General features: G+C 39.1%; 1 protein-coding gene across 1 annotated transcript in view; it reads right to left on the reverse strand.

The window, feature by feature from the left end:
- The window catches only part of HIBADH (3-hydroxyisobutyrate dehydrogenase), an 84,340-nt gene extending 67,313 nt beyond the window's left edge, over window positions 1–17,027 (reverse strand). The window contains exons 1-4 of the mRNA XM_080579653.1: window positions 16,871–17,027; window positions 10,190–10,350; window positions 4,649–4,758; window positions 1,374–1,495 (exon numbers count right to left, since the gene is read on the reverse strand). Of these exons, the coding sequence (XP_080435779.1) occupies window positions 1,374–1,495; window positions 4,649–4,758; window positions 10,190–10,350; window positions 16,871–16,934 (457 nt within the window). The 5' untranslated portion in view covers window positions 16,935–17,027. The remainder of the gene's footprint in view (window positions 1–1,373; window positions 1,496–4,648; window positions 4,759–10,189; window positions 10,351–16,870) is intronic.
- Window positions 17,028–27,458: the final 10,431 nt, after the last annotated feature.

Here is a 27,458-nt window from a genome sequence, read left to right on the forward strand (position 1 = left end):
GATCGGATAGATACATATTCCACCCATAACATATTTTTTCTGTGGTTTTTATTCCCATGCTGACAAGTTATCTAACTTTATAAAACTAGGACTAATATTTTGGCTGGAAGCAAGAATCCTGTCTTCCCATTATAGCCTTGAATATGCTGTGGCTCTTCCTACTTTCTGTTCACATTAGAATTGGGGTGAACACTTTGGCTTCTATTGTGTTGCCAAATCATACCTAAGTTTTCACTTGAAAATTAAAAAGATGGTTAGGTTTTGATCCTCACCCACACTCATCTTCATGATGTGAAATACAGGCTCTGTATTCTTTCTAGCTTGTGCATCATACCTTTGATAAACTTTGTAAGACCAAATTGTCTCACACCCGTTGCATTTTTATTCTCTTTCAGGTATAGCTATCTGAATTACCTCAATTAAAACAGTAAAATAAAGAGGACTCACAATGCCACTTAGATTAATTTTTACAGTGGATTGTAAAAACAAACAAACAAACCAAACCAAAACAACATAAGATTTTCCCACAGAAAATGGGTTTTCCTCATCTTCTAATTTTAGAGGTTTTAGATAACAATTCAACGATAATAACAATTAGCTACGGTTCTGTTTTCAAAACCTTAATTTTATGCTTCTACTCTCCTCTATCCACAAAATGAAAGACTTCCCTGCTCCAAATTATTTCTTACAATAGAAGCAATACTCAGAGATCAGTAATTAGCAACCTCCAACTTCAAGAGTACAAAAATCTCTCTCACACACACACGCACACAATTCAACTGTTATAAAACCAGAGGAAGCTAAATAGCCTTTCCCTAGCAGAAATAAACAGATGGAGACTGAAGAGATGTTGACCATCCACATCATAATATAACATTCTGAAGGAAGCTAAATTAAAAGAACCACTACACCATACCATGTGAAAGATCAGTTTATCCAGGTCTATCACAAAAGCTTATTTGTAAGCCTAAAAATATTCCTAAAGTAACATGCAACTTCTTAAAACACCAATGTTTCTCATCTGCTCCTAAAAAGACAGCAATACAACTGCATCAAAGAATAAAAAAAACAGTACACTGAAAGATCAGGTTTACTACCCTGAGCTCCCTTACTGCAACAGCACTGCCTTCAGGCGAGAGATGACAAACAGCATTGTGCTTCATAGAAAGCATTAAATTCTTTATACAGAGGCAAACATGTACACGTCACAGAGGAAAGAGGCAGCCCTTTCTTTAATGTAATGGAACAAAAAAGAATACCATACATCTAGCAAAGAAAACCAACTGTACCAGTAAGGGCACAGAGTGGTGGCTAGGATTGCTAACAAGAAGACAAGCTGTCCGATATGAGGTAAACTGTTAATGAAGACTTACCTCCAGAAACCGGAGCATCCATGAAAACAGCTCCCATTTTTTCAACTGCTTTAGCTAATTCTTTTGAAACTGCAGGGTCTATAGTACTGGAATCTATTAGTAATGAGCCTTTCTTCACTTTCCTAAAATAAAGATTTATTATTATTAAATATCTGTTGCACTAGGTATCTGCAACAATTACCATGGCAATGACTTTCCTCAGCATGAAAACCACACAAATATTATTTGGTACACTAATAATTAATCATAATGTTTTAAACTCGTCTGAGCAAGATCTGCTCCATGTGTATGCTCCTGAGTATGTATATCACAATGTTTTGAATGACTCAAAACGCAATAAAACCTGAACACACAACAACACACAGGCACATACACAAAAATATTTTTTCCTGAATACTATTGTAAAAGAAATTACACGAAAGGAATATACTAGGAAAATCTGCCATCAGATAAGCTTGAACAATACATCACATACAGATCAGACCGAAGATGCATTCTAAGCAATGGAACTAAACACTGATATAGCTTAAAATTTCATATATAGCTTAACGGTTTTCTTTCTATGTACAGTATATTAAGCATCTTATTAGAATAGCCTGTTTGTATTCTTTTAATTATTGTTACAATTTGTTCTATATAAAGATAGTAACTAAAACCACAAAAGCCCATTACAGACTTAAAAGCAAAGAATGGCGCAAAGTTTCCGCACTGACAGCAAGTAAATTTAGGCAGAAGAATTGTATCCCAAATGGCAGAACATGAGAAGCTGTGTATGTGATTAAAAAATGCAATTAAATTAAATTTTAAAAATGCCTACACAACAAAAACTTTGATTATATTTTTAGCCATCTTTCCATTCAATTGCACTGTGATTTAATGTCCACTGGACCCGCAAGCACTATGAAATCAAACTGCATAATTTTTCAGTCATAAAAAGGTGAGTAATTTAAAGCTACGTGTTACATTAGACAAAGAGCCTCCCTGCACCTCGCGTGCTGTTGGGAGTACAGTGAAGTTCACTGAATTGAATTAGCTGGATTGCTGGAAATAGTCTCTCAATATACACATATGGCTGTGAACCCCACTACAGCTCCAGATTAAAGCAGTGCCACATACACAGAGTCCTTTTTCACAGGATAGATGAGCTGCTGCAGTTAATTTGAACACACGCAAACAAAAACCAGCTTAGCAGATACAGCACTACATCATCTCCCCTTGCGTTCAGCACAATATGCAGTGGCACAGACTCCCCGGTCACCCAGCAGGACGACTACGTTAACCCTTAATGTCAATGTTTTCTTCAGTAAAGCTCAAAAAGCTTCAGAAAATGAATGAGGTCTCACCAGTTATCATTGAACACATCACTCGGAGCAACAATTAACCACTACTGTCAAAAGACACTTCCTTCTCTTGAATATGGAGGCTGAGAAACTGCAGCAGCAAGACTGCTTACTGTATCTGCTGTTCTCCTCAGCTAGGTTCTCAGAAGATTAACTGCCTGTATTACACCAGTAAGTACTGCCAATCAGTCTTCAAAGCATTGCCATCCTGGGTACAATTCTCCCACAGTTGTTTGTCTAGCTTTGTGGGACTGATCCAATTACCCTTCTTCCTGAAGGGCATATGCTACAGACTTAGATCTGCTCAGTCCTGCTTTGTGAGGAATTAGACGATGGACAATAAGGGAAGAAAGCAGCTATTGTTTCCTGTGTTGGAAGGAAAAAAGAAAAATCCCTCTCCTCTATTTCATTTTCTAATCGCTGTATCTTAATATAGCCTACAATCAGTAACTAAAATTTTACCAGTTTTAGATGATCTACTATATTTTTGTCATCTGTATGTTTCTTCATCTACATTATCAAGCTGGATAGCAGTAGGATCCTGCAAGATCCTCACAGGTATTGAGTAGCTTCAGTCATCCTGCTAAGAACAATGCACATGTGGCCAGAAGAGCTTTTAAAATACTATTCATTTATTAATTTGGCAAGTCCAAAAACTCTGAGTATTTCCACTATTAGAATTCTGCAAAAAAATTTTAGGCTCATTGGGAATCCCTCCACAAAAGCTAATAAAACTATTGTTTCAGATTAAACAAACTCTTCAGATATTTTCTTGTTAATAAACAGGGAAGAATAAACCAAAATGAAACAGTTTTCTCGCCAAATCTAAAGACTAAAGCCTACCTGAATTAGAAACATGCCAAAGCAAAACTGAGGTTTTGGACAAATTGCTTTTACATTTCTTTCCCTGGTCAAATCAAGCAGGTATAAAAACAGTAATCTGAAGATAATCATCTTTGAAACAGACTTATTTCGTCTGGGGAATGGGGAGCATGTCTGCCCTTTCAGGTATTCAGAAGCCTTATGGTAAAATGTAAGACACTGAATCTTGAAGCAAACCAACAGTCTACTGCTTCAGTACAAGATCCATTTTAAAGGCCTGAAATCACTGAACCTCAAGCCATTTAGAACGTATTACTATTAAAAATACCTCTGTGTATAAAAGTATTTTCCAATAAGCCAAAATAGGAAGCTGATTAAGTCACCTTCTATACTCAAAAAAGAAAAGCCTATTATTTCTAATAAAATAAGGAGTCAATTGTAATGGTGATCTTCATTCTTAAGTATGAATAGATGAAGACATTGCTATAGTTTATCCAATATGAGGATTTGGGTTCAAGTGAAATATAACACTACATAAATCCCTGGCTCTTACTGCTCAATAGTCCATTTTTGCCTACAAATCCTAGAATTCCTTTATCAACAGTAAGGAGTCTGCCAAGGTAATGGACAACAAGAGTAGAAATCAATAAAGTCTTGTCAGCTATTCTATGTCAGCACTTTAATACTATGAGACACAACGGCAGCTCTTCAGAACATTTCATTTATAGGATTTCATGTCAAAGAAAAAAGCATTTGAGCAAGTAATTGTCGCCAGCAAATATTCCACTTGTACTTGCTGTAGTACATTACCTTAATGGTAAAAGACACAAGCAACTGAGAGGTTAGATAAGTCAGTTGGGTTGTCTCAAATTCACGTAAATTATTATTCTACTGGAAATAAAATTTGACTTTAGCCACAAGCCATTCAAAAGCAAGCATAGGTTAAGAGAACTCATGTAATTAGAAATATCAACAATAAGAAAATAGAGGAGAGCATCAAGTTAAGTGCCCTGAAGGCACAGCAAGAGTTACAGCAATAACGATCATTTGACAAGCAGTGCAATACAGGCTCGAGTACAAGAGGGAATTCTCCAGACTACAGCAAATCCTTACTTTAGAATTCCGTTTGCTCCTGTGTAAACTTCTATCGCATTGGGACTAGAAGGCAGCATGGTAATAATTCTGTCTGCTTTTTCTGCTACATCTGCGGGGGAATCTGTTACCTTTAAAAAAAAAAAAAAAAGGAAGTAAGCTTCCAGTTATTGAGAAAGAGATGTCAAACATCAGCTGAGTTTGTTTTAAGTATTTGCAGGTCATAAGGCACAATTAAGTTAGGTAAAAAACTAGAATGCAAGACAAACTTTGCCCTCATAATGGAAATGTCAATTAATTGGATCCAGTAACAAAAAAAGGAAAAAAAAAATGAAAAGGATGTCCTGTTATGGAAGTTCCTCCAGAACATCATAAGTGGAGATGTCTGCAACCTATTCATGAATCTTCAACTCACTAATAAACCATGCCTCTGTACAAAATACTACTCTATAATGTTTCTTAGGAGGAACAACACTAAAGATGATCTCACTTTTTTTTCTTGGCTTACATAGTGTTGGAAGAGAAAAAGAGTGAGGAAAAAAGAAAAAACGACTGAATGTACCTACAAGCATCACCTTAAAAAAGTCAGATAAACTAACTGATGTTTCTCATGATATCTTGATTGACATTTTTGAAGAAGAAAATGATCAGCTCAAGCATCCTTCACCAAAATGTCTAAATAAGTTTCAAAATATATTTGTAGCTATTTGTTGCTACATAAACATACTTAACTTTAAAAGTATCATACCTACCCCACTTCACTCTCAAAGGTATGGTATTTAAGGTATGTACACAACAAGTGAATTACTGACAGCTAAGTAGTGAATTTTGCCAATTAACTCCAAGATTTTACCAATTAACTCCAAGAAGGCACACGCCAGTAAGATTTTTGTCAAATATTAGTTTTAAATAATTTATTTTTAAAAAATGCATTAATATATTCATAGCTTAGGGAAAAGTGCAACAAAACAAAACAAAACAAAACACTCCAGCTTATTCTTTTATCATCAGCGCAAGAGGTTTAAATATGATTTTATTAATTTAGATATTCTACTGAAAGGAATTCATTTCCAAGCAGGAATTAAAATGAGCAAGATAAAGAATTAAGGTTCTCCCCCTCTGCTCTGCTCTCGCGAGACCCCACCTGGAGCCCTGCGTTCAGCTCTGGGGCCCCCAGCACAAGGAGGACATGGACCTGTAAGAGTGAGTCCAGAGGAGGGCCACAGGGATGATCAAGGGGCTGGAGCACCTCTCCTATGAAGACAGTTTGAGGGAGTTACGGTTGTTCAGCCTGGAGAAGAGAAGGCTTCTGTAAGAAGACCTTACAGCGGCCTTCCAGTACCTAAAGGGGGCTACAGGAAAGCTGGGGAGGAACTCTTTGTCTGGGGGTGTAGGAATAAGACAAGAGGTAATGGCTTTAAACTAACAGAGGGTAGATGTAGATTAGATATTTGGAAGAAATTCTTTACTATGAGGGTGGGGAGGCACTGGAAAATCCCTGGAAGTGTTTAAGGCCAAGTTGGATGGGGCTTTGAGCAACCCCGTCTAGTGAAAGGTGTCCCTGCCCATGGCAGGGGCATTGGAACTAGGTGATCTTTAAGGGCCCTTCCAACCCAAACCATTCTATCATTCTGTGAGCAGAAAGTAGATTTTGTTTGTGGATAAGGTTTGTAGTATCATGCTGTTGCTGGATGATAAAGAATAACCTTAATGTTACAATGATCTATTCTACTAGATATGTGCCTTGAGTCTCTGAATTTTAAGGAATGTCTTAAATACAATTTCATATGCACTTATTCAGTATGGATAAATCACAATGTCCATATCATGTGGCATTAAGGTTAAGGAAATTACAGTTTAAAAGCTACTTGAAAATTTGATTACGTTCTATAATGTAGACAAATGAACAAATCAATGATCTTGTTTCACCACACCCTATCTGGTAAGTACAGGTATTTGTTATCTTTTTGTGTTAGTTTTGATACTCAAGGCAATTATATTAATATATTATATTCTAATATACAATGTTCTTATATATTCTCAGCATCTAAGAGAGCATGTAATACACACATTTGGAAGAAATGATGAGCAACTTCTTAAAGGACTTCTGGAACACAGCAAAATAAACTTCTTGATTACAATTTATTGTAAAATAAGTAAAAGAAGAGAAGACTATATATTCACTGAAAAGAGCTCTCAGAAAAGAAAGAAACTGTCTTAGATGGTACTTAACATGTAGGGCTTTTTTTTTTTTTAAGTGTAAGTTAATATTACATTAAAACATCTGGTATAACACACAGATACAAAAAGGAAACATATCCTAGTCCAAAGAACAAACATTAGGAAGAATAAATGAGGCAATTACAAGCAGAAAAACATCTATACCTGATTAGTTAATTTAATGACTTGCTTCCCTGGAGACCGGAGAGTCTAGCTCTTTATGTAGGAGTATGACACCTTTGTCTTTAGTTCAGAGTATCCCTGCCTCAGTACAGACCCAATGATTATTATTAGAGGAGTAGAGAGGAAGTGTGTAATTAGAACCTGGATTTATATACACCTTCTTTATCTGAAAATATTATCGCCAGTGTTCTCAAAGGTTTGCAAGTTATCAGGTGAAGACTCTGTAGTCCATTTCAACAAGAAATTGAAAAACATGCTATATTGCGCATGCAACTTTAAAACTACATCAGCCTCATATTTCCACTCAGCTATGTAGATAGGACACAACTGTTTGATTGTTGTCTTACAGTTTGAAACAAAGCTTAAGCAATACATATAGAAGACATAGTACAGCAGTCATCTATACAGAAATTCATTTTTTCCATCCATGTCTTTCAAAATACTAAAATGTCTTTTAAACGAAGAAAATGAGATTAGGAATGCACACTAACTGTGACAGTTACTTCCACAACCATACAAAGGAAAAACATTTTGCTACCCTGAAGTAGGTAGCAAAAAAAGTGGTAATTAAAATGGGAATTGTCATTCTTGGCTTTCTGATACTGTAACAAATATGATTAATAATCCCAGAGGAAACCGACTTAGCTGGTTCTTAAATAAACTCCTTTTATTTGGAACTTCCTGTGTCAGAATGACCATTGAACTTGAATGTTTTGAATGCTATTAAGAAGCAGTAAGCATTTGAAGTTATTAAGAATATGTGTGTAACTAAAAAACGTACCAAATACTAGTTGCTGAATACTAACATATACCATACCGGGTAAGACTGGCAGCCCACCAAGTTCCATACATGTTCTGATACTGGTCAGTTCAAGCAAATTTCTGCAGTATGCATCTGGACAGGGGAAACTTTTCTTCATACTGGTCATCAGCTTGTGCCCTCCAACATGCATATGTGCTTATGTTTCTTCCAAAATGCTTTCCTATATTTTTCTTTACATTTACTGTAAGCCAATTAACAGATCTACTTGCCTGAAATGCCATCCTCACTAAATACACTGAAGAAAGCTCCACTTTTTGCTGCTTTACTCGAAGATGATTTCAGGAGCATTTCCAAATTTGAGATATAATTTGAAGATATGTAAACTGAAGCAAAGTAACTGTGATATATATGCACTTCACTGTGTGAGAAAGAAAATGTTAACTCTGAAGAGGACAAAAGAGACAGTAGAGAATGAGGGCACAGGCAGCTTACAGGACTACTCAGTGTTCTCCCTTCTTTGTCACCTTGCAACTTTGTCCCAAGTTTCTCCCCAGCTGATGGAGAGGTGAATAGCTCTTGCTCAGCCAGTTTCCCCCTTACTAGACACCACTGGCAGGCAGGTGGCTGCCTCCTGACACATCTCCCCGTTCTTACTTTGGAGGACAGTGAAGTGGAGTCACAGAATATGTATCCCTCATTCTCCATATACCTTAGCAATAGTACTGACTTTAAACAATGGATATTTGATATTTACTGTCTCTTGGGGGACATCTTTTCACCTCCATAACACTCCTGACAGTTTCACCCTACAAGCCACACCAAAGAAAAAGCAGCCCTTGGAGCCCAATGTTCCTTCTACATCAGTTTCTACAAGGCCCTCTGGACCCACAAGTTTCTAAGTCCCGAAAAAAACACTGGTGTAGGATTTACACCTGTAGATCAAAAAGAGGGAGTTATGTTCAAATATTTTCTTAAAGTGTGTTTTATTTGTATTTAAGCCTACCCACGTATTCTGTTAGTGATTTACGATCTTAAAACATACTTTGGGCTTTATTTTCAAAAACATTATAGTTCACCTTTAATATCATACATGAAGTCTTGCAGTGGATGCTAAGGATTCTACTACTCTGGCAATAAGTCATCCAAGGGGGCAGCCACAGCAAAGAGAGCCCACTGCAGAAAGTGAATTAAAATATAGCCAATTGTTCAAACCATTCCATTTGCATGGCCTCTTACTCAACATGTATCTGGTTCATGCCCAAGGGTCTCAGCTACTTTACGGAAATGAAAACAGTAGCTAGGAAAACAAGCTGAAAAGCCTACTTTCCCACATAAAGCCAAGATTCTGTAATTATTTAAGGGCAACTGCAATTAATTATCAACAGGTGCACTTTATCATTTTACTTTTCAGAAATCTTGATGTTATTATTTAAAATAATTGTAATTAGCTCCAACAGTTTAGACTTTCAAGGCATACAGTTCCTTTATCTAGGTCTACCTCAACGTTCCTTGCCCTGCTAGAAAATTCCTTTCACATATTATTTTCGCATTGGTTTCTCCTTCCTCAAGCATGTTCTTTGTTTCAGTGTTTTATGTACCTATCCATTCAGCCACACTATCTACACTACTATAGCTTTGAAGTATGTCAAAAATACACAAACATACACAGAAAAGACTGCCCCAACCATGTGAGAAACTGAATGGGTTGCTGGGTGTATTAACAGATCAACAAAAGCAATAGCACTGACTGGAACAGGGCCAAGATTTCACAGGGCATATGGCAGGAAGGTAAACCTCCTTAATGTAATCAATTTCCTTCCCTCCTTTTTCCTTTTCATTCCTTTCTCTTCTCTCACCATAACCTTCCTCGCCTCCTAGAGAATAAGCACTTAAATAATTAGATTTTTCCCCAGCCCCTGAGGACTGCACCTTGAAGCAGCAGGAAAGCTCATATGTCCCTATAACCCTTACAGCTATGCCAGCAGGAATTTTTAACTAGGGTCGTCTAACCTGAAAAGGTCAAAGTAGGAACCAGATGAAAAGCAGCCCACTGGCCATCTAGACCTGTGGGAGGAGGAAGCAGCAGAAAGAAGGTGAAAGAACAGGCCATCAACCTACTCTCATTAAAAAAAAAAAAAAAAAAAAAAGCAACTAGAGAAGTTCAACAAGGTAGCAATTCTGGTTAGCAGCATGAAAATAACTTAGGGTGGAATCATGTCTTTTTTCCAAGTAAAATCTGAAGAGATTCTGACTGTATTCACTAAGCGCTTTAGTGTTGAATGAGACCTACACCAAAACCAACCAAACAAAAAAACAGATTATTTTAAAAATATCACATGCAAGCACCATTGAATACATACAGTTATTGTTGGAATAAAGGAAGTTTACTACTATACCTGAGCACCCAAGTCTTGAAATTCTTTGCAAGCTTCTGGGAACACATCATACGCAATAACTGGATATCCATGTTTTACCAGGTTTTTTGCCATCGGATTTCCCATGTTACCCAGCCCAATGAATCCAACAGGGGTTTTGGAAGCCATTGCCCTAGAACACACTGATTTCAAAACAATAAATATCAATATTTTCATATTTTAGAGTAAAGAGTAATAATAATGCAATAAAAGCTAGGATGTAATCAGTTTGCACTGATTTACACAACTTAAATATTTACACTTTAAAAGGGCAGAAATGTGAATCCTATTCCACATAATTTAAACTGTAAAGCTTACATTATGCAACAAATACCATCCGGGAATGATTTTTCTACATGTCAAAGAAAATTATTTTAATTATGACAGTGTGGCTGTTTCAAAAATTGTAGCAGTAATCAAACTTCAGCGACAGCCCTGAAAGCTAATGTCTGAGTTTCGGTCTCACAGAAGCTCCAACACAGACTTAAAACAAACAGGCTTGTCTATGTTTTGTTAGCATCTAAATCCTAACCTGCATAATCACAATCAATTTTAATATATGTATATTTTGTAGACTCCTTATTTGCAACTTTGGATACAGCCCTAGGACATAGCACCTGCTCTCTAGAAATGGACTGAGGCTGCTACTGTATTTCCTGTGGCTCCTCACAGATAATAACTGGTCTCTTCGGATCCTGCAGCCAGACATAAAGCCCAAATCTAATGGTGAGAGTCTCCCTAACAAATCAGTGCCAATCCTTTGAGCCATGTACATGCACTTGCACTGCTGTTAAAAGCAAACACTGAAAAATAGAACAGATTACAGTATAAATGCAAAATGAAGTCTTTCCAAGGATAGCTGCTGTATTCTATTTGCTGTGCTACAAGGCAGAACTGGAAGGCATGATCTACACCCAACGGAAAACACTACAGTTTCAGTCAGTTACTTTTTACAAGTAGTTAGTGAGTATCAAATGCTGGCTAGTCAGTAGCTTTGTAGGCATATCAAATGCTGGATAGAAAGTAGTGTGGCAGGCATTCGTGTATTGTAATCACTCTCATCACTCTAGACACTCCTAATTCAACGTCAGCACATTTGGTGGTTACTAGATTTCTTTGCTGATGACACAAGATAATGTCTCCTTTGCAGCAAGGGAAAAAGTTATGCACAATAAACACAAAGGCACGTGGCAGCTAAGCAGACAGAAACAAGGCTAACTACAGAGCTACCGCAGCTCAGAAGCGCGCACACAGAAGTGCCTAAGCTGGATCTAGGCTCTAAGAGGTCTCAATGCTTAGCAAAGAATCCTCCTTAGGCCCATAACACTTGCTTAATCATTTCAAAGTCTTTCTGCCTTTAAGCTCCTTCTTAGCCAGCAATGGTCATGCTCTTTCATCTCCAGCACTATTCTGGAAGTGCCACGTTTAATAAATCAGGTTCGTTGAGAGAACTTGGGTCTGAGACAGTTTCCACAGATGCCGGCAGCAATTACATAGCTGGAGAAGTAGCACAATTTACAAGAAAACTGCCTGGGAAAATGCTTAGTGCAAACTGAGATAAGTCACAAAAAAAGAACAAGTTGCTTTTTTAAGAAGTGCTACATGTCAAATCTTGGAAACATATGGACAAAGAGCTTAAAACACCATCATCAGTCACAGTCACCATCTTGAAGTCTTTTTCTTCTCATAGTTTGTATGAGTCAGTCTTCCCCAGTACATCACTCACATTGATCTAAACCGCTCTGTTATTAGCCAGAAGCCTCCAGCTTCTTGTGGAGCTTCAAGGCCTGGTTTTCAGCATCTTTCATTCTTTGCCCCTTAATACCAGTGGATCTTATCTACCAGTAAAGCTTTCATCCCATGTGAGATACAGCTTTTCTCTCTCCACCGTCCACAAAGATCTCAGCTACATCAAAACTTGGCCACCTGCCTCAACAGATGTAATTCTGTCTTCTTCTTCCAGGAAATACTGGGAACGGAGAAGGGCATTTTGCTCGTGGTGCTTTGTGTCGTTCCTTCTCTGCACCCTGCCTTGCTTTTCTCTACCGTGTCACATAAGGCTGCTTTGCTTTGATGACTTTGTGTGGCTGTCTACCACGTCTCATGCTCAAGACATGAAAATCCCCTGGCAACTGGACTGCAACAATAGACCTATTGCCAACGAGTACATGTATTACTTCTCAAAGCAGCTCCTCTCAGTGTAAATAACCAAGAAACTAACTCATTCTTCTACTATAATGTCTTCCTTAAAAGCCTTTATTACACAATATCCCCAAAATAGTTAGCAGTGGATTGGCTGGAATATGAGGCAACATCCAGATCAGTCTTAACAGTTCTGTCACCCTGTACTACTATTTCCCCTTTTGACTGTCTCTGTTGATTGCCTCTTTTCTTAAAAGTGCATCAGTCACATGCCATTTTCTGTTCTGTGCTAATTACAACACATTCAAATCCACAGGAAGTGGGACCTTTTAGAGAAATAGTCCAAATCCTGACTCAGTTTCTGACTTCTTAGTTTGCTTTTAACTTCTCCCAGTCCAACACTAAGTCGCCCACTTAAAAGTATATAACTCGATTAACAGCTTTAAAACACCTCCAGGTCCCCAAGTATTCAGATGCAGGAAAACTCTTTTAAAGGACCGATTAGCTCACAGACATAACTCACAGAGCTGATTTCAATTAAATTAGAATCAACTACGTTTTAAATCCTGGCATGTATTTCAATGGCTATTTAAGACAGTGGGGGCTTGCCAGACAGAGGATATTTAAGAAGGCTTGGTTCTTCAGATCTTCATATTAGATGAAACTCCACAGTTTCACAGAGAAAGTGATGTCCAGTTTGAATACCCAGGCATCGCTTACAGTTCGAGATACACAGCATAGGCTTGTTTTTTTAAACAAGTGCATAATTCAATAATCTATGGATTCATATTCTGCAAACCCACAGACACATGTACTTAACTAATCCCATTAACTGTGTAAGCGTTGGCAGAGATTGTCCCTGTGGTATCGAGTCCATTTTACTTTCCGCAGAACATCTACAGGAACTTGTTGGAATTGCATGGCTGGAAAAATGCCCAGTCCACATTCAACTTGTAATTTATGCAATTAATTCTCCTTCACTGGAAACAGAATCAGCAACATAAATTAATCTATACATCAAATTAATTGTTTGCAAAACCAGCTACAGCTACACTGACTCCAAAGAATTTGGGCTTTTCCCAGGAGATTCTTCATTATTCTATTGAGGGAATTAGTGCTCACAGAGCCCTGTGCCTATGAAGACTCCACTGATGAGGAGGATCTATTCACAACCCTCTCGCCATACTGGAGGCTTACAGACAATACAGATAAAAATGTTTTGCTTTGAAAAGCCACCCTATAATACAAACACTTGATTTAATCTACGTAATTGCACAAAAATTTTCCCTTAAAAATAATTTATTAAAGAAAATCAGTACAAGGTCACAAATTTCTGAATGCTTTTTCTTGACCAAAGTAAGAGAAGAAATTGAGAAATGCACAGACTGCATCCTGTCCTTAATCCTGTCCTCAAAATACCTGGCCTGTCAGTGACCTTACACACAAGTCTTCTCAAGCTACTATGTAAAGATGCTTAAAGTCACTTTCTTCTTAACCTGAACGATGGCAGCTACAGGTTTAGGAGATCGTTTCAGAGGCTTATATTTCATTTTACACTATGAAGCAATGATTCTTACAGCTTTAAGGAAGGATTCCAGTTCCAGTGGTACCTTGAATTCACTGCAAATAGTAGAGTGACCAGACACTATAATAGGCAGTGCAGAGTAAGTCTTTTTGTACTCACATAAAAAAGGAACTAGTAGCTGGATAGGATCACAGACAGTGGACCTAAGAAGGTCCAATATGCCTGCACTCTGACGGAAAGCACAGCCTACCTGGCCAACAACAGGACTGAGAAATCAGTAATTCTCCAATTCTAATCTCAACTGTTTTACTTACTTTTTGGCTGTATCAAATATATCTTGAACTACATTCACCACAAGTGCCTAGCTCCTGCAATGGAATCCCTAGCTCCAGAGTCAAATGTAATCAATATATCTGGCACAAGGGATAAGAGCCCACAAATTCCTTTCCCATATGAATGCCCTAATCAGAGAGGCTGCAAGTCATGCTAATATTCTTGATCCCTCTGCATCGGTGAATCTTGAGTTAACTCAAGAGAGATTTAACATGAATATGGGCAGATGACCATGGTGAGATGAAGCTCAAATACTGAAGTTACTGGTTTTGCTTTATGAGAAACTACAGTTGCATATGAAGAACTTTGACAAGGACAGTGTCATGATGACGGTTCAGTATGAGCCACTAAATTAGGGCTCTTGCCTAATTCAGCATCTGAAATTCTGGTATAAGTACAGGAGAAAACACCACTCTTCTCCTTCCCACTTTGAAACAAAGGCTCAGAGAGAGCTTCTGTGCTTTGTGCAGAGTTCTCTATGGAAACTCATGCAGCCTCTACTGAAGTATGTCCTGGAGGGAACTGGATGGAGAAGCATAGAAGTTAGGGAGGTCAGCTGCACACAGGCAGAATCAGGTCTTCCTGCTCCTAGAAGCCTTTGCCAATGGAATTTAAATTGCCTGGGGGTCACAGGCTTTTAAAGGTTATGCAATGATTTTGAGAACTGCACTCTGCCAAAATCATAATTTAAGATTACAAGACTAAATTTGGCCAGCTTTACACTGAAAACGTCCTACTTGGTTCTTCTTGACTCTGTAAAGGCCTGCTGATGAAAAACAGACACACTATCTTGTAATGGTCAATCTTCTACCTCATTTTTCTTATCTGTAGCTATACCTCATTAAATGTTTGTTAATGTACTAAAGACAAAAGCATGTAGTAAGTACTTTTCATCTAAAAAGAGCATCAAGTGTACACTTGATCCCTTAATTAAATAATGTGCTGGACTTCAGCAACAGGTCTTTCCGTTGTAATTGTAATTACTATTTCTCTGCACCAGAGCATGGAATCATTTGACAACTCAAGCAAAGCTAGTGCATCAACAGAAGCACTATTAAACTGTTAATTGAATGGTTCTCTTTACTCATCTGAAACTGTCTGCAAGGACATTTGCATGCTCCAGCAGGGTACTCTCTTCTGCGACGAACAGCTCCCTCAGCTGATGAATCTTCGTTTACTTTCTCAGCCATGTTACTTCACTAACACCACCACCCCCTCACCGTCCCTGGGGGTGTTTGAGGAAAAGTTGCACGTGGTGCTTAGGGACACGGGTTAGTAGGTGATATTGCTGGTTGGGGGATGGTTGGACCAGATGATCTTGGAGGCCTTTCCGAAACTTAATGATTCTATGATTCATCCCTGCTAGCAGTCCCCAGGAAAGATTCCTCCACACACATCAAAAATGTGTTTTAAGTAAAGTCACATACACCCTCTCCAAGAAACACCTTTGTAAGCGACTGCCAGCTGCAGATCACAGGACAACACGGTCTCTGTCAACTCTCCAGTTTGCCAACACACAAACATACATTTCCAAGATGCTTCTCCAAAATCTGTCCTCATCTATTTTCTTCATACAAGTTTTAACAGAGTCTGGTATAGGAGTACAGAAGAAACAATCCATCATGGTTTGTTGTCCAAGAGCAACTCACCAAGTAGCCTGTAAGTGAGCGACAAAAGGCCACTGACAGAGCTGTCATGTTGGACACGTCCTGTCACGTTGTCACGTTGGACAGCTCTGTCACAGCTCCTTCACTAGCATGGTGTTTCACTCAGAACGATGCTCAGTGAAATCTCTACTCAAAATACATCTTCGAGACTACTCAAAATAAAAGCAGAGGGTGGAAAACCCAATACAGACATTAGAGATGAGGAAACCTGGATGAAGAAGAGCTTAGCATGTAAGAAGGCTTACTGCTGAGTCCTTCATCCCATAAATGCATCTCGGAGTCAACGGGACTTTCAGCGCGGCTGCCACTAAGTCAGCACTTAAACATCGCGGGCAAAACCCTGTTCTGTGGAGCTTCTAGAGAGAGCCACCGTGTCTCCTTCAGTCACAGCTTCTTCCTCGGGTCTTCGGGCAACGACAAACCATATTTTGGAGTTTAGAGGGTCAGTGCAGTGCTTTGGGCTGCTCTGTGCAGCTGTGCTCACCACCACGAAACCAGGTGTGCATCCTTCTCAAGACTAAGCACGACCACTGCAACACTGATCGAGGCTGGGCGCCAAAGCTCTTACAGAGCTACCTGATGACCACCGCGCACAGAAAGTTCAAAATACGTCGGAAGCTACCGTTATTGAAGCTGTGGTGAAACAAAGGTGCGCAATACACGAGCAGGTCTCTTGTAATTAAATGTTGTACCACACGACCCACACCTGCTGCACCTCAGCTGTTACTTATCTCAAAACCTGCCTGTAAGAGGGAGATCACGCATTGGTGGAAGAGATAAAACTGCGCCATATAAACCTAATCTCAAAATTCCAATGAAAACCCGATTTTCACCGATCACCTTAAACGAGGACAGTAAGACATTTCTTAAAGTTACTGGCTCGGAAGCCAACGAGCAGGCAGCGGGGCAGCGGGCCGAGGCGGGGGCACCGCTCACGCCCCGGGGCCAGCCCGCTGCCCATTCCCCACGCCTGCCCCGATCCAGGCCGGTCCTTACCCATCACCCGCCCGTGCCATCGCCGCCAGCCCGCCGCTCCCCCGCGCACCACGGCCGCGGCCATGCTGCGCCCGGCCACCTCCGGCCAACCACCGCCCGCCCGCCGAGCGGCAGCCGCGGCAGCCAACCAGCGCCCTCCCCGCGGCGCCGCGCAGCCAATCGGCAACGCGGCCTGCTCCCGGTGACGGGGCGTGCCCCGCCCTCCCGCCCCGTGACGGGAGGGGCGGGGCGGGGGCCGGGCGGCCGCCGGGGAGCCCCATTGGGGAGCGGGGGGGGCGGGGGGAGCCTCGCCCCTGAGGGGAGGGAGCGGGCCGCCCGCCCAAAATGGCGGCCTGGCCGTGAGGGGGGGGGGCCTGGTGCCCAGCCACGGGGAGGGCGTGGGTGGCTTCGTCGTGTGGCAACCCCACAGCAGGGCTCCCCGAGGGACTGTCGCCCTCGGTTGGGGTTGTGTTGAGCAACGGGGCCTGCTGCAGCCTGTGAGAACTCCAGGCTGGGGTGCGAGGGAATAAAACAGTTCCCAGCTTTTCTTGAGTAAAAGGGAGTGAAACACAAAACAGTTCCTCGTTTTTCTTGAGTGAAAGAAAGAGAGCGAAACACAAAATAGTTCCTTCCTCGAGAATGAAATTTGCCTTAGTTTGGCGTGGTGACACTGCAGAGGAGTGCTGGGAACGCCATTAGTCATTAGGTTACTTGTTCTGTGTCAGGTCTTTTTTTGTAGCTGTTACGTAGTATCACTGATAGACTTCTGGGAGATGGTAGTTATCAGGGGCAGGTCTCAGATTTCACAAAGTCAGCTATTCACTTGGTTATATGTTAGCACAGAAAGAATAGGCTGGATATATATTCTTGGCTCTTCTGTCAGTACCATAGTATATTTTTGTACACTCGCCCCTATAAAACAGTGGATGATACATAGTTAAATTAACCCAGCTCAACATAAAGGAATTTTGTGGGCAGGAAACAAGGCTGTGGTTATATAGTTGCTTTAATCTGGCATGTGTGAGGGCTACCACTCAACAGGCTGATCCCATACCTTCACCCAGTTGCTTCTTTCTCTCATCGCCCTTCAGCTGTGCACTGAGACAGAGCATGACTTCACAAGAAAAAGATTCCTGCAGCTAAGGCAATGAAAAGAGACACACAAAATCAGAAACTCTTCAATATGCTAGCACTTTGCAGAATTTTTGAAGGTCAAGAGACTCATATGTGCCAATATTTCCCTTAAGCTCTCTCATCTCATCCACCCTACCTACCATTTGAAGTGTACCAAGTGAGTGAAGCTACTGAGCGGTGTTACTTTCTTCCTCAGTGGGGAAAAGGCTGACAAACATCATGAGCACAAATTCTGCGTGGGTGAGAGGAGGTGTGATTCCCCGTCAATGCAGCTATGCTGGCAGAATTCTGTACTGGCCCAAATAAGGTCTTTGGAAGTCATTAAAACATGAATTTTACACATAATTACATATACCTTTAACTTTGCTTGTTAATGTGTTTTTGCCTTCCTGTCTGAGTTTTCACTGCCTTGACTTTTCAGTCATTTACCTTTTTCCAGCTGACTGCAGATTCTTACTAAATCTAAACTGAATTAGAAAAATCATTTATTTAATGTTTTGGAGGGAGGGGAACAAGTGTGCAGAATCTGTTGGATGCCATTCATTGTGGTGACTGCATTCAGAATTGTAATTCTCATTACAAGATGCAGCTTTGCCTGCGCAGCTGCATCTTTTTCTAGAATTTTATCATGTCTAAGGGTTTTATTTGTGTATGTCTATGAGCAGAATTTCACTTTATACCAGCATAACAAAAATACAGCACAATCATTTCCAAACAAATCATGAGAAACTGCAAAAACAAGAGTCCTGTTGCTAAAAGTGTAGTAGATTTAACCTTACATTACTTTGCCAGTGTACCTGAGAATACTCTATTGCTACAGTCATGCCCACTGTTATCTTACTATGCTTTTTACATTGCTTTTCTACAGAACATGCTTTTGCAGACAGAGACAATATATGAAATTTTATATATAAATATGAAATATAATCCCTGCTCATGTACTGAACATGGATACAACTGATATTAGTAGTTTAGTATTTTTAAGATAGCCACTATGAGAAGGAAGCATTTGCAGGACTAGATGATACAGGACTACAGTATGGCAGAGCATTTGTGGGAAAAGGGACCAAAACAAATTAAAAGATTGCTATTTTTTTTCCTCTCCTTGAAATGCCCTCCAGTGATGTTTGAACTTTTAGCAAGCCTATAGTAAAGTTGGCTTATTTTATAGTAAAGTTGGCTCATTTTGCTAAAAATGATTTTGCCCTTCATAAAAGTTTATCTTACTATAAATTAAGCCTTTCTAGTTAATTTTATTTTGTGTTTCTTCTTTGCCAACCTAATTACATTTTTTCCACACAAAATGAAGAAAAAGCGGTTGTTAAGATTCAGATATTTTTGTTTTAAGTAAATAGCCGTGAAAGCTTTTACTTATATTAAATCCAGGATGTTCTGAATGTTCTGATTTTTTTTCAGTAGAGCAGTGATATCTCCTTACTCACATCTACTATGACAGTGTTTATAAAGATTTGTATAAGATGATTTCTGAAATTGTTAACTAGTTAAAATGCAAATAAATTATTATTTGTATAGCTTGGTTCTACAAATTAAAGAATATTTTCCCTTGCGTTAAAATGTAGATACATACCTCATTTGAGTGCATAAAAGCACTATTTTTAAAGTAAAATGCTTTGAAGTACTCTGAGTAAAGTCTAAAATTGTCTATAAAAAAAAATTCATTAGATATTTCAAAATATCTTGAAGTGCCAAAAAAGCTTTCCAGAAATCAGTGATTGCACTGCAAACATGCTACAAAGGGGAACTGTTAACAAGTGTGACTTTGCCAGTGGTAGGAAGATTGCCAAAATTTAATTGGCTTTAAAGTTTTGTTCTATCAATGGTATATTGTATCTTAAAAGCAGTAATACCAACCTTATGATTTAGGCGTGAGAAGGGACCTCAAAATATCTACTGATTAAGGAAGGAAGGAACAATTTTCTCAAGACAGCCTTGGTAGTCTGCTTGTTGCTCTACTGTTAGTAAAGAGTTCATTTCGTACAACACAGTAAAAAGTATAGCATGAAAATTATATGTGAGAATGACAAGTAGTAAACATATAACTGGTATGTATCAGTTTTCATTGGTAGATCTTACAGTGCCTTATCAAAAGAGTACAGTTGTCATAAAAAGCGATCTGCTGGCTGCCAAACCAGTCTTAAGTTGTTCTTGTTCCCCAAACCTCGGTATATCCTGCAGGCTCTCCTCTCTTTCCTCCCTAGTCAGTCAGTTATTTTGAAGCTTTCTGCACTGGAGCTGTAAAATGAGTAGGATTTTAAAGAAATCCCAACTGTTTTTGCCCTGTCTGTGCATCCCTATCCTCACATTACAGTTCTCAGGTATGCCGATATAACTGCTGTTAACCCACATCCTTCCACTCATCATCCATTTTACAACCAGCCCCAACAAGTGCTCACACTGGCACACTGCTCCTTGCTCTGTACAGAGTGGGCCAAGATGGAATGAATGAGTGGATCAGAAAGCTTGGATCTTGCACTACACAGTATTGGTGGATCTTGCACTACACAGTATTGGTTAATGTGGAACCAAATTCTGGATCATAGGAAGACAGCTGAAGTTCCTGGTGTCATACAACACATCCATGACAGCAAAGGGAAAGAAAATACGGCTTTCTTGACTGTCATTATCATATAAACATAGTATATCCATTACCGTTATTACCATGTTAATTAAGCCACATTTCCTTACTATTATGAATGCATAGTTACCATATTATCTTGCTTCGTAGACTGGTGCAGGCTCATTTCTCTAGAACCCCGAGAAATGGAGAGAAAAAGATACAGTGCCTTGACACTGAGTGGCCCTGCTGTCGTCTCATGGTCTATTAGATCATCAAAAATTTCTGTGTATTTAGTTGCATCATACCCAACAAATGCTTAGTGACTTTGTAAATCAAGACCTTTGTGTTTAAGTGACCAAGATTTATGTTCTTACTCTGTAAGAAATATAAAGATGTGTAAAGCTTAGGTGTGCTCCATAATATTTGTGACTTGTAACATGGATGTTGAGAGAACTGGCAGAGCACTCGTAATACAGAAAGCAGCTGCTGTTGATATGTTGCTATTGTACCTGTTGGTACATTATGCCCACTAAGTAATGGGACATGTAAAGAAACACAAATAAACAGAAAATAATGTAAAAGGTACTTTTTTATACTTAGTGTTGAAAATGTGACCCCCTCAGTTTGTTTTAAAGATCTGATATAAAAAGACAAAACACATACAAAAAATTTAAAAAATATATAGAACATTTATAGTATATTTTTGGCAGTTTGCATTTTCTTGTATTTAAGGATTTTTTTTGCCTTAATAAGAAACTCTTAAAACTGAAGGGAAATGTAAAATTATGCATGTGAGTCTCTAGATTCACATTCAGAGCCTTCCTCTGACTTAAGATGTATTGATGTGGGATAATTACAGTTGATCGTATTTTTATTTTTAAGTTTCCATCACTCTGGGGAGATTTCCTTCTTTAGGACATTGAGCTTTATGGCCCAGGCTGATAACTATGCGCTATGTTCACTGAATTTAGCAAGTTACGGGCATACAACACCTGTAAAACGGGCCCCTCATTGCAGAGTGATATTTAAATTCAACATTAACACTACTTGGTGCAGCCAAAAGAAACTACAGTGGATGCAACAGCACATTTGAGACTTGAATCAAAATGAATTGGCAGCCCGGCTTACAGTGTGTTATTCCTCATTTCTAACCTTTCATCTTGCATTTGTTGTGTCTACTTCTCTGCATTGGAGAGCTTTCATCATGTTTGTAAAATGTGCTAAAAGTGCAGTGAAACTGCTCAGGAATCCCTGAGCTGCAAATAGCCGGAGGTGGGAGTGCATTCCAGAAAAATATCCCCGCATATTTCCTCTCTGTTTGGCCACTGCTAGAGACAGACTACTGGGCTAGAGGGACCTTGAGTCCAACAAAATAGGACATTCTTCACGCTTGTAAATGCTACAGTTAGGATTCTCAGGGCAGCATTCATTTCCTAGTCACTGTGTGCACTTCATCAGATCACTCACTGGAATGTATAAGCAGCGCTGCAAGAGCTTATTTTTGCCTACAGGAAAAAAAAGTGTGTAATTTGAACTGATTTATTTCTTTCAGAATTGTGTGATATATTCTGCAGCGGTATGTAATCTAGTAATCAACCATGAGCTGAGTATGTGCAATATTCTGACTACTGCATGTATGTGTACACAGGGCAGCAAATTCCAGGCTTCTGTGGGAATGTAGTGCCCTGGAGGATCATTGACACTTTTTTTGGTATGAAGAACTCCTGTCTGTTTTGTCAGAAGCATTCCTACTGTTGTTTGGAATGCGGTTGCATCTCATTTGGACATCATCTGAATGTAGGGTGGGCAGGTTGCAGAAGGGTAGCAGCACATGCATATTTGTACTAATTGACACCAAGATCAGTTAAACACTGTTTTTTCCCCCTTTTTAGCTCTGACAAATACTCTTAGGATGTTTAGGCTAGACTGTTCTGACTGGTTTTTCGAAGAGCTGAAAGGATTCAAGTACTTTTTTCCCAGAAGAATTCAATTATTTCTTTCAAGTTCTCTTCAAAATCCCACCCTAGTAAAATGCAATAGAGATACTTCATCTAACGGAATTGCACTGGAAAATGTTCAGGGAACAAGTCCTTTTAAGAACAGCATTTTGCTCAATAGAACATGTTGTAGTTCTGGTTATGAGTAACTTCAATCACTACCATCTTTTACAAATCAATAGGAAGCTGTACGTAGGTCACTGTGTATAGGTTGTACCATGAACAAGTGAGAGGTTGATCCATTTGGAGAATTGGCACAAAAAAAAAAAAAAACAAAACCAAAACCAAACCAAACCAAACAAACAAAACACCAGAGTGTAAGGGCAGTTACCTGTATACTATCCCATAGCAATTTGGGGTTGGTTTCATTTTTGTGATTTAACTGAAAAGTATGTTTCAGATTTTTTTAGTGGTCTTACAATCTGTCAGTACTTGTGTACAATGGCTTATTTTTACATGCTCACTTCATGTGACACAGAAGTGCAAAGAGGAGGATGACTTTGATTCAGATATGGAAGAGTTTTTGTGAAAACAGCTAAAGAAGGAAAGAAATTCTAAAAGAAATATTGCTACATGTGATAAATAATTGGTATTAATCATGGTCATTTTATTTTGACCTCTACCTGTAGTACACTACATACAGAACCTAAAGAATTGTGTAGGAATTGTCCAAAACAGTCACTTGATGCCTTTCTGTCACTTATGGGATACTGACATAGGAAAAGAAAATGAACGTGGTAAGGCAACATGGAAAAACAATGTGTAAAAGCAACATGGTAAATTGATCTCAAATATAAGGGGCCCAAGCAAGGAGGCATGCATATAAAATGCAGAAAAAAAAATAGTTACATTTTTTCCAACTAACATACGTATATCAGTATAAAAGCATCGAATTCACATTACTCTGATAAAATCCTGAACTAACCTCATTATGACATAAAAGGAGGAATACTGGCCACAACTCAGTTCTTGGGCTTTCCTACACAAAAGTGTAGAGCACAGTGCTTCGGAAACAGTTTCTTTGTGTGGCATGCTCCTGAACAAACCCTTGGCTTTGCCAAAATGGGAGGTGATGTTGGTTGTATTTACATTCTTAGGAATTTGCTACTGAATTTAGAAGAAGCAACATAAGGTCCTCAGAGGAGTAAGGTATATGGGGATATTCCTCATCACTGGCTTGCAAAAAAAAAAAAAAAAGGTACCCAGGAACACAACCTACTGCAGGTCAAGAGAGAAACTTGTGACATAGAAACACAGCTACTGAAGTAATACATGCCAACACAGAAGAAGAAGGCGGCTTTCTAGGCTATTAAGAAGAAGGCTTTAAGAAGGCTATTTTTCATTCTTGGGCATTTTCTATTCTTGTTCATGAAAGGATTTTATATGGAACCTGTAATAGGAGATTTGGAATGTAAGCTGTAATTTTCATGGGTTGCTTTTAAGTAAGAGCACAAGTAATCATCAGCTTTAGTGAAAAAATGCTGAAGAATTTATCAGACAACAACACTTTTTTAGGAGGAATATGCTGTTTGTTTATAAAAAAAAGATGCATGCTTCATCTGTGCTGACTGTGATATGAATACCAACAGAGCAGTCACTAGTGTCAGTCACCAAAACAATAGGATCACTTTGTAGAGGTCAGCATTATAGTGGCAGTACTCTCCCTCCTTCCCCCCCCCCCAAAAAAAAAAAAGAGAGAGGTACAATAATTTGGTTCCTTAAAGTAAGAAAAGGCAAACCTTTTGTTAATGTACAACTTACTGAAGTTAAAAAGTAATTTGATTTTTGTTACCTGAGCTGGGAGATAAGAACACACATTACATGGAGAGATGTTGATTACGCCAGAAGCAACCAGTAAACCTAGTCAAGAAATACATTTAAGAGCTTTCCCTAACACACAGGATACTAAACCAAAACTTGGCTATGGTACTAATCTTAATACCATCAATTATAACAAATAGTGCTACTAATAATATTAATTAACACTGCTGATAACAAATGAATCTACTGTGGACTCCTCGAGTATAACTGAATACAACTGAAATGCAAATCTGGTCTCTTGCATCTGCCTTTTGATATGTGACCAAATGTAGGAAAAGATACACACAAAAAAAAAACACACATCATGACCAGCTTCCAAACTCCAGGGTTGTTGACTTAGGGAAACCAGAGCTTTCTGAGTCTTCCTCATTATTATTATTTCTGTAGAACTGGCACAGTGTGCCTGCTTATATACACAAACTGAAGCTTTGATTTACAAATAAGACAGACTAAGAAATATTTTCCATGACTGATTTGCTTGAAAGAAAAATACTTTTTGAATGGTTTGTTTTTTTCCCCAGTAACACATTATCCTCATTGAACATGAAATCAAACTTTGCTTTGTTACTGTTAAAAATGAACATAACGATATCATTATCACTAGAGGAATATAATCCCATTATCATTTTACTAGATAAGCGGTGACAATGTTGTGTTTGTAATAGCCCCTAGAGATACAATAAATCTAGCCAGGGAATGTCAGCCTGGTCCAAGACAGATTAAATGGAGAGAACTGGAATATAGTTCCCAGTAAACAAACACTTGGAGGTCAGGAGGTCGTACTTGCTCAGCTGTTCTTCATAAGCCCCATTCGAAATAACTTTCATACCATCACTGAGGATATTTCATGCTACCTAATAATACCAAAGGCCAAGCACAGTTGTGATAGAAATGATTCCTAAGTTAAATATTGAGTGTAAAATGATCAAGACACGACACGTAAATGGCAAACCAGGACGATGTTAGATGTTCAGGGGTGCGATTCACGAGATCTGCTCTTTTGTGGCGAAAAATTCATCCCACTCAAAAATTTCCGCAAATTCCCATTGACAAATGAGCTGAATTTGGCCCTGGCAATGCTGTGAATAATAGCACCAACTAAGGCTAACAATGCTTGAATCCAGAAGAGGACTAGGCAGAACATACAGCCAAGGAACTCTCCCATGGCAGTTGACTAAGTGCCGCAGAATGGGGACTGCGAGTCAACAAAGGTCTGGGAAGGAGAGAGAGCTGCATACTCGATTTGCTTTTGGCATTTCTTCTGAGAGTGAAAAAAAATGCCTGGATTCTGGGAATGCTAAAATAAATATATATCAATGTGTTGTTTATTATGAGTAAAGTTCCCCAAAACTTTTAAGATCACTCGGTGCATTTCAGAGGGACTCATACACCTCGATCACCCCGCTGCAGGGAAATGCCACACCACTTATGGGCAGTTCTGGGAATATTTGTGACAGATGCTGTTGACAAGCTCACTCAGGGCTCAGTGGTAGATTTCAGCAGGCACTTTCACAAAGCCTGAAAAAGTCCCCTTTAGCACTAACATGCTGTATTCGGAATATGTGGATATACGGACCAAATACTGCACTGACACAAAATACGCACTTTAAAACCAGATCCTAACCATGGTGTTTGTACACAAAATGCTATTACAGGACCAACAAATCCTTGCCATGTAGTGAACTAAAGCCATATGTCATGGCTGTGGGATTATTTTATTTTTTAAAAGACAAAGAACTGTTACCCATGTTGTTGATGTAAAGTACCTTTTGCTTGAAAGACTCCAGTTCCAACACGCAACACACAACTGCACTCTGGACAAAATTGCTCACTTTGCTACCTTATAACATAAAATATTTATTAGCAAAAATGAGGGTCACTTGCTAAACATGTTTCTTCTTCTAGAAAGTTGTAGAAATGTGAGCACTGTAGCATTCTGCTTTTTTATAGTCCTTATACAAGGAAATTCATTTGTGAAGTAAGACAAAAAGATTTCCAAAAAATGATAGGCTATGTGCCTATACAGTTTGCATTTCTAAGTGAAATTGTGCTGATGTAATAAAATCAGAAGGACTGCATTACCTTCTGTATGCAAACTTGCATGACAAATCCAATATATTCTACTCTGTACAACATTATTAGACAAAATAGAATAGCAAGTAATGAGGGAGATGAATTAGAGACAAATTTTAATTTTAGTGCTGCATTTCCTAGCTTTCTAGCAATTGATTTGTACATAATGTGTGTAACAACGCGGTTATTATTTTTCCACAGAATGTAAGAACTCCTTATGTCACGGCTTAAGAACTCAAGCAGCAGGAGGATGAGAGAAGCTGGACTCCAGACCTGCTGGCTGAGATGTTTTCCATACACATAGGAACACAGCAGGTTTAGACCCCTCTCCAAGGTGAATGTGGGGCTATGGAGAAAAGCAGGGCGAGTGGCTGTCTGTCTCAAGTCCCAGGTCAGTTACAGCACCATTAGTATGAGGACTCAGACATCTTTAGATCCTCTGAGAAAAATATATACCTTTATGAGAGAACAGGAAAGCTGCCAAGCTCCTTACAGATAGAGTACACAGCCACTCCTGTACTCTGTCAGTGATGGCAGCCAGTGCTGGAGGGGGACCCAAAAAGGGGATACAAGCAGCACACTGGGTAGCTATGGAAAGTGTCTCTCTGCTATCCATCCCTCAGGATTTGGTGTTGTGCCCTGAGGTATAAGAGCTTTGAAATCTCCTTGCTTGTTTGTTTCCTGCCACAGGCAGTTTTCATGCCTCTGAAAACAAAATGTTGGTCATTTGGGAGCTTCCTATTACCTTAGGATAGCAAAGATAAAAGGGTTGGAGAAATAGTAAATCTACCAAAGCATACAAAACAAAGGTATTTACCTGTTTAGTATCTGTTAAGATTTAAATGACACCTACTCAGCGGTCATGTACATGCAGTTCTGTGTATGCCTGTAAGAGGTATGCTAAAGGGGAAAAAAAAATCCAACCCTGCAAACATCATAAATAAGAAATGAAACACTCCCCGAGACCTGGGTCTCCAATGCACCTATATTAATTACACACCAGAGA

This window comes from Anser brachyrhynchus, assembly GCF_964034855.1.
Source record: "Anser brachyrhynchus genome assembly, chromosome: 2".
Classification (NCBI taxonomy): domain Eukaryota; kingdom Metazoa; phylum Chordata; class Aves; order Anseriformes; family Anatidae; genus Anser; species Anser brachyrhynchus.